The sequence below is a fragment of the Cervus elaphus genome, chromosome 19 (assembly GCF_910594005.1).
Source record: "Cervus elaphus chromosome 19, mCerEla1.1, whole genome shotgun sequence".
Lineage (NCBI taxonomy): Eukaryota > Metazoa > Chordata > Mammalia > Artiodactyla > Cervidae > Cervus > Cervus elaphus.
In genome coordinates this window covers 85,113,048-85,138,958 of record NC_057833.1, presented here as the reverse complement: position 1 = coordinate 85,138,958, position 25,911 = coordinate 85,113,048, and the positions used below count along the sequence as shown (strand labels likewise).

Genomic DNA, 25,911 nt, shown 5'->3' with positions numbered 1-25,911 from the left:
CATATCTGGCGTCTCTTTTTTTTTCTTTTTCCCTTGCTCTTATCAGTATATACACTCTCAGTAGATCATCCATTTTCATGGCTTCATCTTACCACCTTAGTCAACTGATTCCCAGATCTAAAATTTCACCGGTGTGCTCTAATCCAAGCCACTGTTCCTCAATATTTCTACATGAAAGTCTTGCTACCACGTCAAACTCAACACGTGCCAACCCCAACCCATCATTAACTCCAAATGCCAGCTCTTCTATCCTCTCTGTGCTGAGTCATGTCCACCTCATGGACTGTAGCCCCCCAGGCTCCTCTGTCCTCCTTATTCATCTGTAAATTACAAACCATTATCATTCCCCTTACCGAGACTCCCCACTTTAGACACACAGCAATTTGCATTCATTTTTCCTTTCTTGTCCATCCTTTTCTGTTCCATTGGCACTGCCACCACTAAAATCCAAGCCCTCAGCAATTCACCTAAACTACCATTAGAAGTGTTTGTTATAATTAATTCACTCCAACCTCTCCATTTCAGTCTGAAGGAATGACGAGCGTGTGCTAAGCACTGGCTGGATATTGCAGGGGTATAAAAGTGAAAAAGACATCTCTTGCTTTACTTAAAGCAAACAAATTTTTTTTTCAAAATTAATGATTGTGGTAAATGCTGTACAGATATAAACATAGTTCTGTCCTAAAAGATAAATAGGAGAGCTATTTTTGTTTGGGATTTTAGTTAGAAATGGATTTTAAGCTGATAACGAAGATGAAAATGAGTAAGTTATCTAAATATTTACAGTGCTTCAAGCAAAGGAAACTGCAAAACACACAGGTTCCAGCAAGAAAAATGTTTGGCATGTTATAGAGAATGACCTATTCTAATATAACGTGAGAATAATAAGGGGGAAGTGGTACAAAATAAGGTTGGAACAGAAATAGGCTAATTTTATTCTGTGGGTAATAAGTTATTAAAGGGTTTTAATCAGGGGCTGTGCTGTGCTGTACTCAGTTATGTCTGACTCTGCAACCCCATGGACTGCAGCCTGCCAGGCTCCTCTGTCCATGGGATTTTCCAGGCAAGAATACTGGAGTGCGTTGCCATTTTCTACTCTAGGGGATCTTCCAGACTCAGGGATTGGACCTGCATTTCCTATGCTGGCAGGCGGATCCTTCAGCACTGAGCCACCTCGGAAGCCCTTAATCAGGGGAGTTCTACTCTGATACACTGTGACAGAGACTGCTAGAACGATTGTTCATGGATATCTATGCTTTCTCATCAGTACAACAGCTATTCAACATTTCTCAGCGGCCTCTGGATTTAGGCGGGGTCATGGGACTCAGTTCTGACCAATGAAATGTGGGTGAAAGTGATACATGCCACTTTCTGAGCAGATCCCAGAATCTTCCTCCATACTTGCTTCCCTTTTCAAGACCATCTCAAAAGCTACATTGTGATGTGATGGTGATAACTTAAAAAGATAGGAGGAGCCTACGCCTCTGAAGTAACTGCATAGAGGTAGCCCCACTCCTCCTCTAATCATACAGGGGCTGCTCTAGCGGCTCAGTGGTAGAGAATTCACCTGCCAATGCAGGAAATATGGGTTTGCGTCTTTGATTGGGAAGATCCCTTGGAGAAGAAAATGGCATCCCATTCCAGTATTCTTGCCTGGGAAATCCCATGGACAGAGGAGCCTGGCAGGCTACAGTCTAAGGGGTCGCAAAAGAGGCATGATTTAGTAACAGCTCCTCCAAAACACATATACAGTAGACTGACGTGAGAAAGTAATATAAACTTCCATCATGTTAAGCCACTTAAGATTTGTTGCTTAATAGAGCTGTTAGCATATCACAATTAATACAGAAATCTTAAAAACCATTCTTTGACTACTGGTAAAAAATTAGTTAAAGGAAAAAATAAAACAGTAGAAATATAAACTGGTCCATTAGACTAGTTAAGACTCACCAACAAAAATTTTAAATACAATACTTATACAGACATTTCTCTAAAGATAAAAGAAGGGAGAGACAGAAGATGAGATGGTTAAATAGCATCACTGACTCAATGGACATGAATTTGAACAAACTCAGGGAGATAGGGAAGGACAGAGGAGCCTGGCGTTCTGCAGAGCATGGGGTAGGGTTGCAAAGAGTCAGACAGGACTTAGTGACTTAACAACAACAACTAAATATATACAAATGACCAACAAGCACATGAAGAGGTGCTCAACATCATGAATCATTAGGAAAACAACAATCAAAACCACAATGAGGTATCACCTCATATCCATTAGGATAGCTACTATCAAGAAAGGAGTGAAGGAAGGGAGGGAGGAATGATAGTTCCTCAAAAGAAAGTGCTGCAGTTCCTCAAAAAATCAGAGAATTATCATGTGGTCAGCAATTTCTGAAGAGACTTGAACAGGCATTTGTACAGTCATGTTCATAGCATTATTTGTAATAGCCGAAAGTGGAAGCAAACTAAGTGTCCATCAACAGATGGACAAACAATATGTGGTATATATATTCAATGGAATATTATCAGCCTTAAAAAGGAAGAAAATTTTGCACATGAAGACCATGCTAAGTGAAATAATGCAGCCATAAAAAAAAAAAAAAATGCCAGTGATTCCACTTACATGAGAGCAAACAAACAGAAAAAGAACCAGAAAGGAGAATGGTGGGTGCCAGACATTGGGTGAATGGGAGAATGGCAAGGTGTTCAGTGAGTGCAGTGTTTTGTTTTTGCAAGGCAGAAAAGTTCTGGAGATTGGTAGCACAACGTGAATTTACTTACCAATACTGAACTATATACACTTAAAACTGGTTAGAAAGGTAAATTTTGTTATGTGCATTTTACCACAATTTTTTTAAAAGACATGAATCATTACATGGCATACCTGAAACTAATAAAATGTTAATCATATCTCAAATAAATACTGACAAGAGTCCAAGTGAAATGATGATGGTGGCTTCGTAGCCTGGACTTTAATGTTATGGTGACTGTGTAGATAAAGAATAGAAGAATTCAAGATGTATTTGGAGTTCGAAGAGACAGGAAGGATTAGAAGTATGGGAAGTAAAGAAAGCAAGCTACTGGGTGAATGGCAATACCATTTAATGAAATGAGAAAGGCTGAGGAATGGACTAATGGAGGAAAGAAGGGAAAGGGTGCAGTTTAAGAGTAAGAAATCAAGAATTCATTTTGATTGTTTTAAGTTCAAAATCTCTAAGATATACAAGTGGCAATAGCAAGGAAAATATATGTGGCATACTGTATTTTCCAAAGATGGTTGAAACAGTATTTTCAATACTGCATGATTCTCTATGATTTAGACACCGCCTCTTAATGGGGGGGGGAGGGAGGAGGAGACAGTCAATTTCCCTAGCCTTGAACACTGGAACACTTATTACTATGCAGAAGTAAAGCTACATGACTTCCAAGGCTGTCATAATAAAAACTGTCAGAGCTTCTGCTGGACACTCTAAAAATGCCTGTTCTTGGAGCCCAGCCATCATGCTATGATGAAGCCCAAACAGCCCTAGGTAACAGGAGAGGAAACAAGGTCCCCAACCCATAGCCAGCCACAGTACTCCCAATCAACTATTATCAACTTGTCAGCAACATGAATAAGCCACCTTTAGATGATATCTCATGGAACAGAGATAAGCCATCTCTACCCAAGTCCTGCCTAAACATGGACCTATGAACAAAATAAAATGATCATTGTTTTAAACCACTCAGTTTTGGAGTGGCATTTACAAAGTAATAGATAATGGATATAATCTATGACTCTGGATCTTGGAGCAGAGGTCTTGCATAGACATAAATTTATGAATCAACCACATACCAATACTATGTATAATCACACAACACGATTAAACTAAGGGTCAGTACAAGAAAAGTAATTTCAGAATGGAGCTCTAAACTCCAGCTCTTAAAATGAAGCTCTTAGGCTTCAACTAAGTAAGCAAAAGACATCACTAAATCAACTTCAAACTCTTTGCCGACTGCCTAAATTAAGAGATACAGACACAAGGTATTCTAACAGTTTCATTGTCATAAAACTACAAGGGCCTTCTCACCCATTCAAATCCAGACTCACTGCTCTTTCACTTAGCACTCAGTTAGCATTAAGGGAATTCTCTTTATCACCTTAAGGATCCCACGTGTCCCTTTAGAATTTTATTTCCTGCTTCTATATTGCTCACCTTCTTCTCTCATTGACGTTTACTCCTTCCTTTTGGTGGGTGGAGCAAATCACACAATAGCATTAGTGAGGAAGAGAAATATTTGGAAACCCTGCATGACTCAAAATGTCTACATTCTATACTTGTGCGCAATAATTTGGCTGGATAAAGAATTCTAGCTTGGAAATAATTTTCCTTCAGAATTTGAGGGCATTGCTCACTGTCTTCTGACTTGAGAGGTTGCAGTTGAGAATACTCAATCTCTGAAGTTGAGAGACCCATTTCTCCCCCTCTGGAAGTTTACAGATATTCTTTGGCCCATGTATTCCAAACTCTCACAATAACATACTTCAGTGTCTGTTGGTTAGTAAGCTATTGTCCCAGAGTTCAAACCTACTCTTCACTAGTCTGCTCTGTAGGGGCTGGAACCCTGCAAACCACATTTCCTTGCTAGCTGGCTTCCTGTTAAGACTCTGCCCAAGGGGACACTAGCAAGACACTGGAAGACTGAAGGAGGAAATAGGGAGACACTCCTTCAGCTCAGTATCAACCGTCAACCTTAACTCTGGCAATAGCAATTATTCTATTATCAGCAACTGGTTTCGGTTAACAAGTTTTATGTTTCTCCTGCCATTTCCAGATCAACCTCATCAAGTCTCCTAAAATATTTTTACTTCCTGAGCACACAGCAATTTCTTAGAAGTTTGAGTTCCAGTGCCTCAGGGCCACTCTTCAATATTTCTTATAATTCCAATCTCTTTGTTCTCCCAAACCAAAGGGCAGGCTAGAAATTACTTCCTACAGTTAATTATCTTTGTGATATCTGAAAATTCCCTTATTGCCTTTTCAGCCCTCTAATTACCTAGTCTATTAGTTTCTGAGGGCTGCTGTAACAAAGGAACCCAAACTAGGCTGGCTTCCAACAGAAATCCTTCTCACAGTTGTGGAGGCCACAAGTCTAAGCTCAAAGCATTGGCCATGCTCTGTCTGAATGCACTAAGAAGCATCTGTTTCAGGACTCTCTCCTAGCTTCTACAAGGCAGGCATTCCTTGGCTTGTAAGCCATCTTCCCTCTTTGCATACCTGTGTTCAGATTTATGTCTAAATTTCCCAACTGTTTTTAAAGAACACCAGTTGGGACTTCCTTGGTAGTCCAACGGTTAAGACTTTGCCTTTCTGTGTAGGGGTGCTGCTTCAATCCATGGTCAGGGAACTAAGATTCCACATGCTTTGCAGCCAAAAATCCAAAACATAAAACAGAAGCAATACTGTAATAAATTCAGTAAAAACTTTAAAAATAGTCCACATCCAAGAAAAAAAAAATCTTAACACCAGTCATACTGGCTTAAAAGACACTCTATGACCTTACCTTCTTACTTGATTACCTCTGAAGTCTCTTTTCAAGGACACATTCTGAGGTACTGTAGGTTGGACTTCAAATATCATTTTGCAGGGATACAACTTAACCCATTACATATGGCTAAACAATTCTTTGTATTATAAAATTCTGTTATAAGTAGTACGGTCTTCATTTTCCTGACTAGACACTGATTCCAAGTACATTTATCTTTTTTCATTCATTTTCCTTGAGTACTCAGAGGATCTCTCACAATGCAAAATGATGTTCCTGAACTCTCTGGGTTGTTTTTTTTTTTTAATATTTCATGAATATTTCTTCTCTACACTGTTCTCTTACCAGCATTTTTGTTACTTGGAAGTTGATCTCCTGGACCGATTTTTGAATTGTATTGCTGTTTTCTTTTAATCTGTTTTCCATCTTTTCCTCTACTTTATCCAAGGTCTACTCTAGGGCTTCCCTGGTGGCTCAGACAGTAAATTATCCGCCTGCAATGCAGGAAAGTTGGCTTCAATCCCTACGTCGGGAAGATCCCCTGGAAGAGGGCACACAACCCACTCCAGTATTCTTGCCTGGAGAATCCCCATGGACAGAGGAGGTGGACAGTCCATGGGGTTGCAAAGAGTCAGACAGGACTGACTGACTTGCACTTGCTTCTACTTTAACTTCTATTCTTCTAGAGTGTTTTCTTCTTGCTACTACCCTCTAATTTTCAAGAGCTTTTTTTTTTTTTTTTTTTGCTCTCATCCTCCAACTTCTTTTTTTCTATTTGTTTTGGTCTCCTGTATTAAAAAAGTTTTTCTCATTAACCTGGTAATCCTTGATTTGTTCATATTTAAAAGCTGGGCCCTAAAAACTGACTGTGTATAATTTAAAGAGTTTTTCTCATTCATCAATGTTAGCCACAAAATATGTCTTAAACAGATATACACTCATACATTCTAATAGATTTATAAATGTGTCTACATCATTTGTCTTCAGACAAAATCTATGAAACATATTCTTATAAATCTACTGAAATTTATTAATGTACTTATAAATGTATATAATTTTATTTTCAATCTATTTCAAATGTACTATATATAAATTTATTAAAGTACATGAATATGCATTGACAAAAAATGTAAGGTAATGTTAACAGAATTTTATGTTTATTGGTTTCAGAGAACAGTGTTTCACAAAAATGGTGCTATTTCATTAATATTCAGTCCTCAAAAAAGTTTGGGAATTTGTTGGGGAGAAGTAAAGGAAATGTCTTTTAGGTAGAAATTCTCAGAGCCTTTAACCCAATAATTTGCACTGTGAATCTCTAAAATAAAGAAGTTCATCATATTAAAAAAAAAAAAAAAAGAGTTTTTCTTCTTGGTTCTAACCAAGAATCATCCTCTAAGTCAGCAGTCCCCAACCTTTTTAGCACCAGGGACTGATTGCATGGAAGACTATTTTTCCATGGATCAGGTATAGTTTCAGGATTATTTAAGTGCATTACATTTATTGTGCACTTTATTCCTATTATTATTACATCAGCTTCACCTCAAATCATCAAGCATTAGATCCTGAAGGCTTGGGACCCCCTGCTCTAAGTTCCTACTTGACTGTCAAGATTCTGGGCCCCCAAGAGAAGAGACTTCAATAAGGTTCTAACATTGAGCACATTTACATAATCCAAGTGTGTTCTCTGTAGGATACCTGGTCTTCAATTGTATCTAGTATCTATCCCTCTCTGAGACACTGCATTTTATCCACTGTAGAGGATAAACCTTCACTCTTCTGCTGAGGTAGTAAACAGGACAGTCACTTAGCTGTACAAATATATCCAGGCTCATGCTGCCTTTTTTTGTAAATAATAGCTTACTGAGATATAACTCAAATACTATACAAGTGACCAATTTAAAGCATACAATTCAATGATTTTAGTATATTCAGTTGTGTAACCATCACAGTTTTAGAACATTTTCATTACACCAAAAAGAAATCTGTACCCTTGAGCAGTCATTTCTCATCTCCCTCTTATCTCCCCAATTCCCAGTCTTAGGCTACCACTAATTTACTCTGTATCTCTATAGATTCGTATTTTCAAGACATTTCATACAAAATAGAATCACATAATATGTGGTCTTTTGTGACTGGCTTCTCTCACATAAGCGTATTGTTAAGGTTCATTCATGTTACAACATGTGTGAGTCCCTCACTACTTTTATTATAATATGCATTTTATTTACCATTTATCAGGTGATGGACATTTGGGCTGTTTCTACTTTTTTGGCTATTAGAATTGACTGAGCTGGCTCCTTAAACAGGTTTTCAGATAACCCTGTTTTTAGTACTCCTCTTGCCGCCTCCTTCCACAAGAATACCTGATGATACAAATTCCTGAGCCTGAGGATTCTTTTCCATTTTCCCACTTCCAGTTTAGGACTGAACATTTTTAAGTCTACTAAGATGTTTCTTAGCCCAACCTAGACAGCATACTAAAAAGCAGAAACATTACTTTGTCAACAAAGGTCCGTCTAGTCAAGGCTATGGTTTTTCCAGTGATCATGTATGGATGTGAGAGTTGGACTATAAAGAAAGCTGAGTGCCCAAGAATTGATGTTTTTGAACTGTGGTGTTGGAGAAGACTCTTGAGAGTCCCCTGGACTGCAAGGAGATCCAACCAGTCCATCCTAAAGGAGATCAGTCCTGGGCGTTCATTGGAAGGACTGATGTTGAAGCTGAAACTCCAATATTTTGGCCACCTGATGATGCAAAGAGCTGACTCATCTGAAAAGACCCTGATGCTGGGAAAGATTGAGAGCAGGAGGAGAAGGGGACGACAGAGGATGAGATGACTGGATGGCATCACCAACTCGATGGAACATAGTTTGGGTAGACTCCAGGAGTTGGTGATGGACAGGGAGGCCTGGCATGCTGTGGTTCATGGAGTCACAAAGAGTTAGACACAACTGAGCAACTGAACTGAAGATGTTTCTACCAGTCTGTTGCTTTCCAGCTTCCAAATTTCATTGCTTCTTCCATTTTCTTTACCCATACAGTTCAAATCTATAAAAAATAATTCTATATGGTAATCTTCGTAGGCTTTGGAGGGGAGTAAAAGTCAGTGCATCTTTCACTCATCCATCTTTACACAGAAGTCTTTTGTATAATGATCTAAGAGTATGTAGTTGTTCTACTACTAATAATAATTATTAATAGTATTCTATTAATAGTATTCTATTAATATTATTAATACTATTCCATTAATACTATACTATTCCAATAATACTATTAGAATATAATAATAAATACTATTCCAATAATACTATTAATACTATTCCATTAATAGTATTCTATTAATAATTACTCAGTTATGCTAAAATATCCCAAATTATATTTGTAGATTTGTCTCCTTTTCAGTTCTGCCAGTTTTTAATCTACCAGGTTGACAAAAATTAGAATAACAATGCAAAGACAAGGAACACTTTGTTGGTAAACAGATAAATCGGTATTTTTTTTTCTGAATAATAGTTTGGCAACCGTTATCAACACTTAAAACCTCTTTATCTTTGAACCTTGTTATTTTACACCTAGAAACTGATTGTAAAGCTCTTAATGTGCACCAAACATTGCTTAGCAGTTAAGAGGATTCATGAATTATCGTGTAATTTCAGTTCAGTACAGTCGCTCAGTCATGTCCAACTCTTTGCAACTCCATGGACTGAAGCACGCCAGGCTTCCCTGATCATCACCAACTCCCAGAGTTTACTCAAACTCATGTCCATTGACTCAGTGATGCCATGCAACCATCTCATCCTCTGTCGTCCCCTTCTCCTCCTGCCCCCAATCCTTCCCAGCATCAGGGTCTTTTCAGATGAGTCAGCTCTTTGTATCAGGTGGCCAACTACTGGAGTTTCAGCTTCAACATCAGTCCTTCCAATGAACACCCAGGACTGATCTCCTTTAGGATGGACTGATTGGATCTCCTTGCAGTCCAAGGGACTCTCAAGAGTCTTCTCCAACACCACAGTTCAAAAGCATCAATTCTTTGGCACTCGGCTTTCTTTACAGTCCAACTCTCACATCCATACATAACTACTGGAAAACCATAGCCTTGACTAGAAAGACCTTTGTTGGCAAAGTAATGTTTCTGCTTTTTAACATGCTATCTAGGTTGGTCATAACTGTTCTACCAAGAAGTAAACGTCTTTTAACTTTACAGCTGCAGTCACGATCTGCAGTGATTTTGGAGCCCAAAAAAATGAAGTCTGTCACTGTTTCCAGTTTCCCCATCTATTTGCCATGAAGAGATGGGACCAGATGCCATGATCTTAGTTTTCTGAATGTTGAGTTTTAAGCTAACTTAATCATGTAAACTTATAATACTCTTCTGAAGAATAAGCTTAAAAAAGGCTTAAGCCCAAACAAATAGTGATGAAGTCTACCCATACTGGAATTTAAGTTGCCTGACTCTAGAATCTTTATAAACTTAGATATACTGACTCAGGGCTTCCCTGATAGCTCAGTTGGTAAAGAATTCGCCTGCAAGGCAGGAGACCCCGGTTCAATTCCTGGGTCGGGAAGATCTGCTAGAGAAGGGATGGGTTATCCACTCCAGTATTCTTCGGCTTCCCTTGTGGCTCAGCTGGTAAAGAATCTGCCTGCAATGCAGGAGACGTGGGTTTGATCCATGGGTTGGGAAGATCCCCTGGAGAAGGGAAAGGCTACCCACTCCAGTAATCTGGTCTGGAGAATTCCATGGACTATATATAGTCCATGGGGTCACAAAGAGTCGGATACCAACAACCGAGTGACTTTCACTTTCACTTTACACTTTCATACTGACTTAAAAGGATGTTTATAAAACACAAGTTAGAAAACAAGATGTAGCATGTGATCCTATTTTTAAGTTAGCATAAGTTTATATATTCACAGAAACAACTCTGGAATATACCTATCAAAAAATAACAGAGATAGGGACTTCCCTAGCAGTCCAGTGGTTAAAATTCCATGCTCCCAGAGCCAGGGACATGGGTTTGATCCCTGATCAGGGAACTAATACCCCACATGCCACATGGTGCAGCCAAAAAAAGAAAAACACATAAACACTAAAGACAATTATCATTTAGAGGAAAGAAAAAGATCATTATATGGAAATCTGTGATGAGACTGCTCACACAATTAGGACTAAACTTAGTTTTTCAGCAGCTAGGACTTAAAGGATAAGACATTTATTTCCTATAACAGTAATTCCTGTTTCTCCCATTCTGCCACGTGGCTTACATTAATTCTATCATTTCTGACTGATATCAGGTGAAAAAATACAAGTGCACACACACACACACACACATATATACATATACTACTGCCTGAAACAGCTTCCTGCCTAGAGCCGATTTATTCTGCCAGTTATGATTTACCAACTACAGAGAGAGCAGTTGAAAATGGCTCATTTAAATTATGACTTGGGCCTGTTCTTAATACAACTGTCCCTCTGCCATTTTTCAAAGTATATGCACTCATGTTCTGCACTTAGGTGACAAGATAAAGAACAATGCACATGTATACTCATTATGTTGTGATTTATTTCTTCAATATTTTGTGTCTCCTTTTTGAGATTTTAAATTAAAAATATCTCATATCTCTGAATAGGGTATATCCTACCAATTCTTAGTCATAACTTCCATGTTATGCACTAGACCAAATTAAAACAAAGAGCTTCAGGAAGTTCCAAGATTGTAAACTTAAGCCTGAGTAGGACTAAAAGTAGTTATAGTCTAGAAGCTTTATTAAAGGAAATCAGAACCATTACAGCAAGAACAAGGTACACACTTTTTCTGTAAAGGGCCAAATAGCAAACATTTTAGTCTTTATGGGCCACACATAGTCTCTATTACATATTATTCTCTTTTTTACAACCCTTTAAAAATGTAATACCATTCAGACTACTCTCACCAGAAATAATTAAAGACTGGCATACCCTACCAAAAGTAGGGGACTGAGAAATCCAGCCCCTCACACAAAAAGAAACTGGCAGCCAAACTTTCAGCCCTCAAGCAGATTTGCATTTTCCTTCACGAACCTGACCCAAGAGGAAAACATCTCCTGGACATCAATCAGGGTTTTCTTTAAAAATGGCTCACTTAGGCCACCATGAAGTCTTTAAGTCCCCATCAATTCACTCTCTAGATAACATCCAAGGATTACTGACACTTAAGTAAGCCTCCAACAGAAAAGCTGGAGACCAGTTTAGAAGGAAAGAGGCTGTAAAAAGAAAAAAAAAGGTTTTTGTCTTTTTTTAAAAGTTATACTCAGAAATTAAAGACAAGGCATCCATGACACAAGCACAAGATGTGCTCTATAAAAGAGAAATTTTAAGGAAAAAAGAACTCTTGAAAAAGCAAAATCTTCACAACAAAAAAAGGAAAATTCAACACCAGGCTTAGGAAATAAAGTTAACAAAGACTCCCAGATAAAAAAGAGCAGAAAGACTAGGAGGTGAAAAGCAAAAGAAAAAGGAAGTATTACAGGACTAGTCTAAGAGATCCAAACAAATAATAGAAGTTTCATAGCGAGAGGAGATACAAACAGAAGAGGAAACCACTGTTATGAACTGAATTGTGTCCTGTCAAAATTCGTATCTTGAAGCCCTAGCCCTCAATGTGAATGTATTTGGAAATATGACCTTTAGGAGGTAGCTATGGTTAAAAGAGGTCATAAGGGTGGCACCCTAATCCAACAGGATTGGTATCCTCCTAAGAGGAGGAAAGACACAGTTCTTTCCACAAAAGGCCCTGTAAGGACACAGTGAAAAGGGTCTACAAACCAAGAAGCAAACTCATCAGAAACCAATCCCAATGGCACCTTGATCTCAGACTTCCAGCCTCCAGAACTGTGAGAAAATTAGTACCTGTTATTTAAAACACACAGTCTGTGGTATTTTGTTATGGCAGTCTTAGGTGATTAACCTAACCATCAATTAAGAAATTAAAGAAAAAAAAGAAATTAAAGAAAAATTACCAGGACTGATGAACATAATTTGGTAGATTTGGAGGGCATAATTAATAACATCTAGGGAAACGCACAAAACTAGATCTATTTCATGAGAGTATGCCAAGTCACAGTCTCCTGAAATTAAAAAAATTCCAAAATGGCCAAAAGCATTAGGATCAGGAATCAGAATGTCTTCAGAATTCCTAAAACAGTTACAAACTAGAAAACAATGGAGAGATGCCTTCAGAATTTCTAAGGGAAATTATTTCCAACCTACAATACATTACTCAACCAACCAAATCAGTGGGAAGACCTACATAAATAAATAAAGGAGGGGTTATTAATGCAGATCTCAAGTTTTCACAGGAATCTACTGTGGGATATAACCTGTCAAAAAAGGGGGGGGGTATCAAACCAATTTAAAAAAAATTATGATTCACAGCAAATAAGAAATTTAAGACAAAGGGAATAGTTTTATGGTAATGGGGGAAATCCCAGGAAACTACTGTAGACCAGCTAAAGAACTAGTTTGATCAAGTGCAAAAACTAGTAAACAAAAACAAAGCAATTCTACTCCCACATATATATACTCAAAAGAAATAAGGGTGTATTGTATGCCCACTAAAAGAGTTGTAAGTAAATGTTCACAGCTGCTTTATTCACAACTTCTTAAAAAAAAAAAAAAAAAAGGAAATAAATATTCATTAATGGTGATTTTTTTTTCCATATCTATTCATCCAACAAAATACAGTCATCAGTGAATAAGACCAACTACTTCTGCACCCAACATCATGGGTGAATCCACAAACATAAAGTTAAGTAAAAGCAGCCACAAAAGAGTATATATAGTATGGTTCCACTTACATCAAGTTCAAGAACAGGCAAAAATAATCTATGGTAATACAGGTGAAAACGGTGATTACTTTGGGGAAGCAAGAGGCACAGATTGGGAGGAAGCAGGAGAGAGCCTTCTGGAGCACTGGGAATGTTCTATACTTTGACCTGGGTGATGGGTAATACGATGCCTACAAATGGAAAAATTCATTATGGATACAATGAAATTTGGGCACCTTAAAATTTAAAAAAATATAACAATACTGTCTCTAAACAAGTTTTTAAAGAAATTAATGGACTTTTCAATTGGATCCCACACACTAAGCAAAAGGAAAATTTTCTAAGGCCTTATACACAAAGATCTTTATTTCAAGGTTATTATAATAGAAAAAAAAACTAGGAATACCACTTAAAAAACAAGTGCCATGCAAACTTTGGATTTCTCTGGCATAGGAGAGAAATTATTATTTGATGTGTTTTTATTATTAGCAGCCAAACTTAATACTTATTACCCTAAGGAAGCCATCTGCCAGACGGGTTTACAGGCTACAAGGCAAAAAAGAGCTTGGTTATTCAAGGCCCAAAGAGCAGCCTAAAGGAAAAAAGATAATGATAAGAGATGCAGATAGAAGCTGGCAAAAGCTAAACCATGGAAAATTTCACAGGGCTTTCTAAGAACAAGTTAAAAAAAAAAGAAAAAAAAAATTAACTGACTTCCCAGGCAGCAAATTGAGAGGTGGTATAGGAGGTATTCTAAATGTACCTAAAAATAATGTTACTTAAAAACATACAGTATCTGGAAGTGATCAAGCATTTCCAAAAACTTTTCCAATGCATTGTTTAATTAATAAAATATTTTCATAATATACCTGGAATAGGCATAAAGTACAAGGAATACTAAATTCTTTGTTATATTTATTATCTCAACTGATCTAAGTGCAACATGATTTTGAAGCATGTACTGAGACTTCTGGAAGGATAGTTCACACACACACACAAAAAAACCTTTTTAGATGCATTCATTTTTTAAAAAGATTTCCCCAAGCCATACTCTCACTGCTTTATTCAACTGGTCTGTTTGAACAGAAATTACTCATAGCACACTTATCCAATTTAGCACTCCTTAAGTACAATTTCAGGAATAAAGAACAAGAGAATCAGTGTTTCAACAGTTTATTTTAGCAGATAATTTATTTAAACAAATAAAAATAAGCCATTTACAAACAACCAAAAAATAAAACAAAAATAGCTTCTAGTTTGTTTCAGGCCAAAAATGCCAAGCATACCCTCCAGATATTTCACCTAATTTTTCCGTGCTACTTGTCTTGTTACATAAATATTAAGAAAAATACCAAGGAAACTCTATGCTGCTGGTTTTAACAGAAACTTTAGAGTTGGGGGGGGGGGGGGGGGGCGGGCAGAGTGTGAAGAATAAACATACAAAAGCTCTCCAACTTTCCAAGTGGAACAAATGATTTTCAGAATGTTCTGCTCAATAAACAGATTGCTCAATAATCTGGTTCTTGACAGAACAAAATGAAAAAATAGCAAAAATGTTCCTGTTCTATCAAAAAGAGCATTTAGTTAGATCAATAAACTCAAGATGCCTTACAAGTAAAACATTTGTTTACATTTACTTTCAAGGCTCCCAAAGAGTTTCTCTTTTTCAAGAGATTCAAACTAAAATCCAACAGTAAAACTTGTAAGAGATTCATTTTTAATGGGTCATAGGACTCAACAGTGGACACGCCAATTTATTTTAGTTAATGCTGTTAATATACCCAACAAGCTAGAGAAAGACTTCGTATAGACTTTAAATCACTGTTTCAATGATTCAAACAATTCAGGTCATAAAGATTCCCCTCCCCTCATACAGAAGTTCTGAATCTAGTTAATACACACAATGCAAAGTTATGTGATGCAAACAATACAAAATGATATCGCAAGAGATGAAAAGAAGTATAATTTCATAAGAATACACACATAAATGTTTTTTTTTTAATATACAGAACTTGAGTTAGGAAATAGTAGGAAATTAAGGTTTAAGTGAGCTCTGCCAGGGTCACTAGGTGAATTTCAGTGAACTCAGTCCGTATGGATTACATTTTCCCTATGTATAAAATGGAAAGATGGATTCCAACATTCCCACAATACTGTTCCATAGTATTATAATACAAGTACACATATTAAAAACCAAAGAAATGACAAAACAGTAAGGACTGTGGGTTCAAAGGAAAGTAACAACACAGGGAACAGAAGGATTTAGAAGGCTGTGAGAAAGGACCAAATATGAAATGTCAACAAAATCTGACTTTACTTGCCACTTAATTTAAGGAGGAAAATTTCTTTTAAAGAATACTAGCAATAAACAGGCAGTCAAAGTGTCAACAGACATGAAGGCAGAAAAATACACAATCTAGATGAGAACAAGAGATTGGTTTGTGTTAGGGTGGACAGCTCCTATAGAGAATTACTGCTATCATTAAAAAAAAAAACAGGTTTTGAGCAGACTGTTAGAAGGCTGGGAATTCTGAACTATACTCTAAATAACAGGGAACGAATGCTGGCTTAACAGTGAGGGCAGTGGAAGCATTATTTTAGAACAAGACAGGACATACTAAGCAGGGAGAAAAGAGGCAGAAAATCCGGTTAAAAGCTACTGGGGGGAAAAAAGAAAACTAGTGGGAAGAACAGATATCTGAAAGAAATTTCAGAAAATGGCTGACAAAAATTGGGCAATGTTATGTGGTGAGAGGAAGTCTAAGATAAAACCAAGGCTTATGCTTGGGTAGTTGAAGGCATGATAAATATCACCAAAACAAAGTCAGTATATGGAATCAGTTTTGAAGGAAGACTATAAATTATATCTTTCAAAGAAAGTGAGGAACATCCAGACAGAATTGTTGCCTTATTAAATAATCTTTAAATGTCATTTTTGGTCCTGTCAGTTGTCTTCCTAAAACAGCACAGCAAAGTATTGACAGAGAATTTGTTAAATGCTTAGTGATTTCAAGAGTTTCCTCCAATTCTACTTATTGACTAAATAAGTAAATCATTTAGTCTTCTGGTGTAGGCTGAAAAATATCTGGTATTCTTCCATATTACAAAGGTAAGTAAATTGTAAAAATTGTTAAACTATAAAAGAATAAAATAAACAGGATATGTATTTATTAAGTCTTCTTGACAAGTGATTTATAACAACATTTGCATCAAATCTACCTTGAGTTTTGACAGGGAAGTTCTCAAAGGTGCAAAAATCCAGTGGCCTAAAACATATTTCAATATCTAAAAAAACTTACCATGTATGTTTCAAGTTTTATTTTCAAGGACCTGAAAGCACTAGTAAAATCTAGACTAAATATTTAGAAAAACAGAGAAAACAAGTTTAAAATTTAATATATGAACAAGCACAGCTGAGAAATCTTGAACATTGTGCAAACTGTTCACAATTTTCCAAAGAAAATGGTAAAGTTTGCAATGAAAATGAAATAAAACTACTATTAATCAACCAATGCATAGTTCTCGAGTTTCTATCAAACTATGAATGGGATACCTATTTAAGAACTGAACATTACTGACAATTACCAGACAAACAGAACCTTCTTCTTGGATAATTTCCCCATTTACTCTGTAAACTCCCTGAAGGTTGAGACACAGCGCTTTCCACTTGCTTAATAAACTGTATGGCTGGTCTTTCTTACAGCTACCAAAATAAGATTTTTAAAAATGAATACGTCTTGCAACACTTACTCGTCCTGACTGGACAGTGCGCTTTTTTTGCTCGCCACCCAAGATGCGGATAGAAATTTCTCCTTCAACTCATCCTTTCCTAATTCCCATGGTTTCTTGCCAAACTCAACGGGCAGAATTATTTTAAGTGACTAGTTCATTAGTGTGACGCTAAACTGGGCGTCTATAAAGGGTTCTCAGTCCCACACAAAATCCAGCTTCCCGAGCTTCTAACGGCAAACTTTTATGGACAGACAGAAGAAAGGTTACAAAACCAACTATCAAGATACCTTTTTTTCCCGGGATATATTACAACTCAAGTCAAAAGCTTACAGCCCAAGTAACTCACGTACGAATCCAGAAGATTAAAATAACCCAGGTTTCCCGACGAGGGAAACGGCTGGGGGCTGGGTGGGGGGAGGGGCGGGAGGCGCATCCCGAGGATGTCCATCCTCCGCACCCGGAACGGCTCCCTCCCACTCCTAGAGGTGAGCGCCCCCACCACCACCTCCACCACCACGTCCCTACCTCCGCGGCCCCGGAATGCGCCACAACAGCCGCCAGGACTTTTAGAGAGGACAAGAAAAGGAGAAGGGTGCACGCCACACACTCGACCTCCCAGCCTCCGGGGGCGGCCGGCCGCAACGCTCACCCGGACCCAACGCTCCAGGGATAGACAGGAAGGTCGTAGGGCTGCGGCGCCCAGGGCAGTGGCCGGAGGGTCGCGCGGAGCCGCGAGGCAAAAAGCCCAGGCCCGACCAAGCGGCCTCCCCGCCCCCTCCGGCTTAGCTCCGGGCCGGCAGACGGCGCCCCGGGAGCTAACTTCAGCAGAGAAGAGGAAGCACCGCGGCAAGTAACGGGCTATGTGGGTTCCCCGGACGAGAAAAGACTGTCTGTGCGTCTGCCTGCCGGCAGGACCGTCTCACCTCCCCTCTGCCGAGCCCGGGCGGCGCCAGCTCACTTGAGGAGGGCAGGGACGCCGCCACGGCCGCCGCGATGGCCGTTACGGCACGAGGCCTCCGCTCTGCCGCCGCGTAGCTCTGGGGAGAGGGGCGGGGCGCGCGCGGCGGGAGGGCGGGGCTGCAGCGCCGACTGGTCGCGAGGCCCTGGGCGGACCCGCGCGGACAGGAAACCCCCCTCCCTGCCCAATCTGATAGGTTCAGTCTTCCCCTTCCCTCCTATCACTGATGCGAGGGCGGTCTTCGCCACGCTGGGATTGGGCGAGCCTGCCTGTCAATCAATTGCTGTGCTTGGGTGAGGAGCTGAGGCTGCTTCGCGGAGAGGGAGTGAGAGAGACAGAAGCACCCTGCCTGTCTCTGGGTTTTGATGCTTTTGTGTCTCTCGCTGATTATTCTGGGGCCTTCCTCCTCAGCGCCACAGGAGAGTCCATAGCAAAACTGACTGCTTTCCGAGTTAAGCCCCGACTGCTCTGGGAGCTTCCTTCTGGTTTCTGCACCTGAAGAAGGTCTTACCAGCGGAAAGTTGTTAGGGACGGGGAGCGAAAATGAAAAGCAAACAAAAAGGCCTGAACGTGGAGTCCTGAGAGAAAAATGTAAGACGTGTCCTTAATTTGAACCACAAATCAAAATAAGCTGAGTCTGAGGGCCTTCGAAGCGCCCTGGTGCGTGGATAGCTTCCATTCTTGGCTGCGGTAACCTTGCTGTGAAGACAGTGACTTTCGGTGCCAGGTCTGTCCTTAGCGGCCCAGCCCCAGACACCTGCCATCAGTAAGTTGGTTCTCCCTACGGCGGCGCTTCAGACTCCATCACCTGCCTCTTCCTCCCCAGGCTTCTCTGCGGCTCTGCTTAGGCGTTTCCCGCCCAGGGGAGCCTGGTGAGTGCACAGGTGTTTTCCCCATCCAGTTGCTGAAAGAGCCAGACTTTTTGCGACTTCATGAATCTGAAGCCCACCAGGCTCCTCTCTCCATGGAATTTGCCTGGCAAGAATACTGGAGCCGGTTGCCATTTCCTAGGGATCCAACCAGTGTCTCCTGCACTGGCAAGGGGATTCTTTACCACCTGGGAAGACCTCCCTACCCCTACCTGGATTGTAAACTCAAATCAGGAATCATGTCAGTACTCAGTTTTTCCCCAGTACCTAGCACATGGTAGTGTTAGGCACTTAGTCCTGTCTGACGCTTTGCCACCCCATGGACTGTAACACATGGAATTGTCCAGGCAAGAAAACTGGAGTAGGTTGCCATTTCCTTCTCCAGGGGATCTTCCCGACATAGGGATCGAACCCAGGTCTCCCACTTTTCAGGCAGATTCTAGCACATGGTAGATCGTCAGTATTGTTTAAGGCATTAGTACAGCTTCGATTCCCAATTTCATTCGTTTATGCTTTTCTGTATTTAACTTCAGAATTATTCATTTGGATCCTAATAGAGGAATATGATTCACTTGCCATATATAGAATCAAACGGTCAAGCATAAATCACCTGTGGCCCCTTCCTGGCCTCAAGTTGAGAGGGCAAGTGGACCAAGAAAATCTGGGCAGCAACTCCATCTATATCCTATAATTAGGATCTGAAGTCAATAATGTAAGTGGATTTGGGGTTTATTCTAAGGATCTAAGTACCTTTGTATATTTTATCGTGGCTGCTATGGACTGAATTGTGTCCCCCTCTCAAAATTCATATGTTGAAGCTCTAAGCCCCCAATGTGAGTGTATTTGGAGACAAGACCTTTCAGAGGTAATTTAGGTTAACTGAGGTGATAAGAGTGGGGCCCTAATCCTATAGAATTAGTGTCCTTTATAAGAAGTGACTGCAGAGACATAGACACTGTCTTGCTGTCTGTCCTCACAACTAGAAGACACAGTGAGAAGGCAGCCATGTGCAAACCAGGAAGAGAGCATTCACCAGAAACTAACCATCCAGATGTGGGACTTCCAATCTCCAAAACTGTGACAAGTTAAATTTTTGTTGTTTAAGCCACCCAGTCTATGGCATTTTGTTATAGCAGCCCACACTATTGTTATAGCTCTGTCTAACACAATAGTTTTATTTGTTGATACATCTTATAAAGTTTATGGATCGAGATATTTCATTCATTTTTTGAAGCTGTATAAACCCATTGTCCAGAGGTTGAAACTATTTCTCCAAAATAGTTTCACACAACAAACTGTTAGGTACACCTGGCTTATAACAAACTTAGCTATACCTGGCTTGTTTCAACTTTAGTTTTTTAACATGTGATGGGATTAGGGGAATGTGAATGCAAGTATAACAGGTAAAATAGTCCTTGCTATCAGATAGCTTAGTCCACTTCCATAAATGGGGAAAATAAACCCAGGAAAAAAATATGCTGAAGTCGTAACTTTAGATTTTATTTTGTAAGGGATTATGTATTTTGAATGGTCAATGATCTGAACAGACTGTGAGATTTTGATTCAGATCTATTAACTACTGTGGGCCATCTGTTTAAGTAATAGAAGAAATAAGGGAGAGAACTTTTTCATAAAAGGATTTTAGTTTCCTGTAAATACGTGTTTTCCTTTTAACTTTTCTTTAAATGTTCCCTAATAATCCTGGTAATTCTTACCAGGAACTCTAAAGAAAGAAAGACAGAAAAACTCAAAAAATATAAGAGAAAGAGAAGGAATTGAAGAATAAAAATAAGGAAACAGCAATGAGAGGAAAGCATTGGGGTAGATAGGAAGTCATGTATGACATTGTTCTATAGTGTACTTAGAATGATGGACCCCATGTTTGTAAGGGGTGGGTGTTGTCCCAGAGACCTTTCACACTGTCTCCCCAACTTCCGAATAGAAACATGTGCTTGACTTCTTCTTCCTCTCTTTTAGCGGAACTCAAACCAAAAACGGGAATCAACCCTGCTAATTAGTTCTGAGTGGACTAGCCAGAATCAGGCAACAACATTTAGGTCAAAACTTATGATCTATGGACTAGAAATGGGGTTTCAGATACAGGTAGCTAATCAATCTAGGATAAGAACACATAGGTAGTTCACTTCATTCATCCCAGAGGAAAGAATTTGGGAAGACAAGGAAAGGAAAAATGAGCCTCCGTGTGTCAAGACCTTTCCCAGGAAACTATTGAGGACTTATAGTTAGAAATAATTAGAGAGAATGATCTGGTTTAATATCACTGTAAGGACTATGTAGGACAAAACAAACAGAAACAAAATCCTACCTACTAAATCAGTAAGAAGTCACTAATCACAGGCTTGACTGTGAAGTGTAGAAATTAGTGAACTCTAATAACTAAATTGGAGAAGGCAATGGCACCCCACTCCATTACTCTTGCCTGGAAAATCCCATGGACGGAGGAGCCTGGTAGGCTCCTCCGTCCATGGGGTCACGAAGAGTCTGACACGACTGAGTGACTTCACTCTCACTTTTCACTTTCCTGCATTGGAGAAGGAAATGGCAACCCACTCCAGTGTTCTTGCCTGGAGAATCCCAGGGATGGGGGAGCCTGGTGGGCTGCTGGCACAGCAGGGGTCACACAGAGTCGGACACGACTGAAGTGACTTAGCAGCAGCAGCAGCAGTAACTAAATTCACTTTCTGGGTTGAGTAGTATTACTCTTATGAGAATTAATTAAACAAAAATTTACTGAGTTCACTCTGTGATAAGCACTACAATACATACCAGAGATCTAAAAATCAGTCTTAAAGGAGCTCCATCCAATGTCAGAGAATGAAATTTCAACTGATGCTTATTATTTGTATAGTAAATACAGCAATAGATGTTTACAGGGAGACATTAGGCCACAATGCGAGGGGAGGTGTGTGGTGGTCAAGAGAGTCAAGGTAAACAAGTAGGCAACGAAGAGAAGGGCTTTTCATATAGAGGGGCCTCCATAAATTTTTTTTTTAATTTTTTAAAAAAGGAAGTACACAACAGTAGAATATTGCTAGAGCAAAAGATGACAAAGTGTGAGCAAGAATGGGTTAAACAAGTTAAGGGCCTTTGTTTTTATACTATAGGCAGTGAGAAATCATCAAAGAGTTTTCTTAACAGCACTTTAAACTGTCATTCTGTTGCTTTCTGGCCTCCACTGTTTCTGATGAGAAGCTGGCTGTAATTGTTTTTCTGTAGGTCAGGCTGCTTTTAAGGTTTGTTTCTTTATCTTAGTTTATCAGCAGTTATAGTATGTTTCTAGGTGTGGTTTTCTTTGTATTTATGCTGCTGGGGTGTTCACTTATTTCCCTGGATGTGTGGCTTGCTGGTTATTGTATCTTTTTATTGAATTTGGAAGACTCTTAGCCAGCATTTCTTCAAGTATTTTTTCCTGCCCATTCTGTCTTTCTCTGTGACTATATTTACATTTATGCTAAATTTCTTACTCCTTAGTACAGATCATTCTAAGACCTGTTCATTTTTTTTACAAATCTTTTTGTTTCTTTGCTTCAATTTGCATAATTTCTATTGAGAGCCAGTAATTCCTGAAAAATCTGAATGTTAAAATTTTCCCAAAAACACAAACACCCTACAAATGGCTGTGGGTTCCTTTGGGGTATATCTAAAGGCATGTTAGTCAAGAGAACAGAAATCAAAAGATATTACAACAGAGAACAGAACTTACTACTGAGTGTTGATGGACTGGAAAAGCAAAAACGGAACACTGAAGTAGCCCAGATGTGGTAACTACAGAGAGCAGCTATCACCTCTAACCTAGCAAGACAACCAGCTGGCATAGGAAAAATGTTGTTTGCAGGGTCTGAGCCATAGCATCACACAGGAAAGTTATAGATGAGTGTATCTGAAGTTAAGATAGCTCAATAACAATAACTTAATAACCAGTAGCATATAAACATTTGTTTGTGCTAAATTAGTAAAAACTTCCCAAATTGGATCCAAATTAATGCTACCTTATGCAGTTTTACAGACTTTTAGCTCTTTTGAAATGAATCCAGTACACAAAGTTTTCAGTTTTCTGCTGTACTATGATTACTGTTAGTGTCTTTTCCAGGAGTAAGGAGTGCCTTTGCTGCAGCTCACACACATACTTGCTACAAAATCAAAAACAAGGGCAGGTTTGGAAGAGATCGGCATAACTGAGGATGAGTAAACCCTCCTGCAGCATTCAGTCTCACACCATACAGCACAAAATGGCATAGACTAAGTAGAGCTGGCAGGAATCCACATTCTCCCTACCTCCATTTCCTATGCGTTGCCTAATATGGCCAGAGCAAGGGGAAGACAGTTTCCTCTCCTAAGGCAGGACGACCACCATTGCCAGTGAAAAACCAACTCCTTTCCTTTGTTTTCCTCTTTCTTGCCTCAACTCCAGCTACTTTACCCAGCCCAATCATCTGTAGGTCCCTAATGCAAACAGATGACAAAAAGAGGGCTTGGTATTCAGCATTTCATCTTATAGAGTTCTGAATATTGAAGGATTTTTGTTGAACACTTATAGAACATTGGACATGAACATTTTTTCTAACTTCTTAATCTCTAGGACTGCTGAATTTCCACTGGAAAGGAGTCATTTCTTCAAGTCTTATGTTCTTTAGTACTAAAAGTTGACATTCTCTACCACCTTTTATTATTTATAATAAATAATAATTTTATAATAAAAATTACCTTTTATTATTAACAGCAAAGAGACCAGATTCATGATATTCCACGTAATTTAATATTTAGAAGACTAGAATAAATTTTTCTACATCTGCATATATTAATTATATATAGCACTCTGTCAGTTATACAACACAAAAAAACATGTATAGGTGAACATTAAAATGGCAGTGTACCTATTAGTAACTGAACATTAACAAGATAATAATTAAGTATTCATTTAATGGGAGAGTCTAGTATTTCCTGATAATCCTGCCTTCTTAAATCCCTCCAGTAAAGTTTATAGCCAGCAAGGACAAAAACACTAATCATAATGATTACCCCTCCAAAGACATCATAGACACTAGGAAATATATGTAGCACTAGAAGCTGCAACACCATTGCTACCACAATCTCCAGATGTTGTACTGTGCTGACCAAAGCTGGATGGAATTTGTCTAAAGCATAATAAACTCCCAAGAAGGCTGCAGTAGAACAAATGCATATAGCAATTAGATAACTCCAGGTTTCTCCATCTAATGGGATGATGGGTTCTTGAAGAACAAACATAGTAGATATTCCCCAGACTGTCCCAGTCCAACCAAATGTAAACAGTGCAGTCCACATGCTGATCTTCTCCTTAATGGATCTGTATACTATCATGGAAAGAGCAGTGGTCAGTCCAGCCATCACAGTCATAGTGTACCCAAAGGCTTCTTTCCAGGCATTTAACAAAGAATTATCTTCATCAACAATGTTGGGGATCATGACAAGACAAACACCTAAGATGCTGCAAACCACTGTAACCATGTCAACATAAGCCATTTTCTCATCTACAAGTAAAAAAGCCAAAATGGCACTGAAGACGGTGGTTGTGGCTCTCCACATAGTGGTCCCGTTGCTGGGAGGAACTATTGAAAATGATGTATAAGCACAGGTGATAGAAATGACATTGCATACACCGTAAAAGAAAAGTCGCAGTCTGTATCCACTTGGTCCAAAGGGGGCTTCCTGGTAGTAACACACAACTAACACAGATAAGACCTGCAAAACAGAACGGATAAAAATCAGTTCTAGAGATGGAACTTTGGAACGATCGGAAACAAGCCTAGTGATAAGAGCTACACATCCGTGAGCCAAAGCAGATCCAAACAGCACTATCCACATTTTTCTGGATTGAAAAATATTTTTTTCTGCAAAGCTTTGGAACTGTCCAATCTCATTGGTCACTGGGTCTTCTGTTGGAGGGCGGGTATCCGTGGTTCCAAAGAAGGTTCTTCCTTTTCTTTTCATTTCACTCAGCAGGCCTTTCTTTGGATTTTCTTCCATAAAACTTCCATAGTCTTCATTGATTTCTTCATATCCACCATCCCCAGGCTGAGGATAATGAGACGTATATTTCACCATGACTGTGTTTGGATGTATTTTCACCCGTTTTTTAACTGGATATTTTTTGGAGGGAGAAGTATCCATTTCTCCAGGCAATCAATTCTATTTAAGAAGGAAAAAAAGACAAATGTACATGTTCATCAGTTGAATTATAGTTTTAAATTCCATTATAATCTCATGCATCAATGCAATAATAGAAAGCAGAGGTTGTAACAAGAGTTTTTTTCCCCTAAAGTAATAGGAAGAAATGATCTAACAATATGCCTTATCAGTATACAAGCCCCAATGAAATTGTCTACCCTTTTTTCAGTCTCATCCTAAGTCAGCCCCAATTTCTCATCATGATTATTCTTTGTCTCATTAAACTATATTTCTTTAAATAATAAATAACTGATTTTTTCCATTTTTTCATTCCTACCTCTCTATCAACCCAATAAGATAAACACAGAAAAATAAATAACAAGTTAGATCAAACCTTTCCATCTGATTGTGTCCATTTGTCTATAAGTTATTAAGTCCAAATTCTTTTGTATAATCACTTCTGTATGATACCAAAACTAGTAGTATGAATTATCATGATTTTTTTAAACATTCATTCTGGATTCCCATACATCTTCAGATATATGGAATACTGAAATTAGGAAATAAAATGGACTTTGTGACATTGATGCACTGTTGCTATATACAATTTTTCTGATGAGCAACTGGGCAATAGGTTTAAGATTCTAACTGAAACTACCCTTCAATTCAGCAATATCACATCTAAGATTTTACCCTAAAGAGATGAACACAAGATGCTTTTTACCTTATGTGTTTTTTAAGAAAGGAAAAAATAAGAGTATGTATTTATATTTGTTTATATAATATAAAAAGTAAAACATAAAAAAAAAAAAAGTAAAACATAAAGGAATTACGGAAACATACAAAGGA

General features: G+C 38.8%; 2 protein-coding genes across 5 annotated transcripts in view; both read right to left on the bottom strand.

The window, feature by feature from the left end:
- NCK1 (NCK adaptor protein 1) overlaps nt 1–18,112 on the bottom strand; it is a 79,825-nt gene extending 61,713 nt beyond the window's left edge. The window contains exon 1 of one of the 3 annotated variants that reach the window (XM_043875298.1): nt 17,991–18,112. The gene's annotated coding sequence lies outside the window, so the exon portion shown is untranslated. Of the gene's footprint in view, nt 1–17,592; nt 17,615–17,716; nt 17,950–17,990 lie in introns of those variants that run through there. The other 2 variants (XM_043875300.1, XM_043875301.1) reach the window with 2 other exon arrangements.
- A 5,543-nt stretch (nt 18,113–23,655) lies between these two features.
- Nucleotides 23,656–25,911, bottom strand: part of SLC35G2 (solute carrier family 35 member G2) — a 39,069-nt gene continuing 36,813 nt past the window's right edge. For both annotated transcript variants that reach the window (XM_043875296.1, XM_043875297.1), the window contains exon 2: nt 23,656–25,083. In XM_043875296.1, the coding sequence (XP_043731231.1) occupies nt 23,830–25,065 (1,236 nt within the window). In that variant the 5' untranslated portion in view covers nt 25,066–25,083 and the 3' untranslated portion in view covers nt 23,656–23,829. The remainder of the gene's footprint in view (nt 25,084–25,911) is intronic.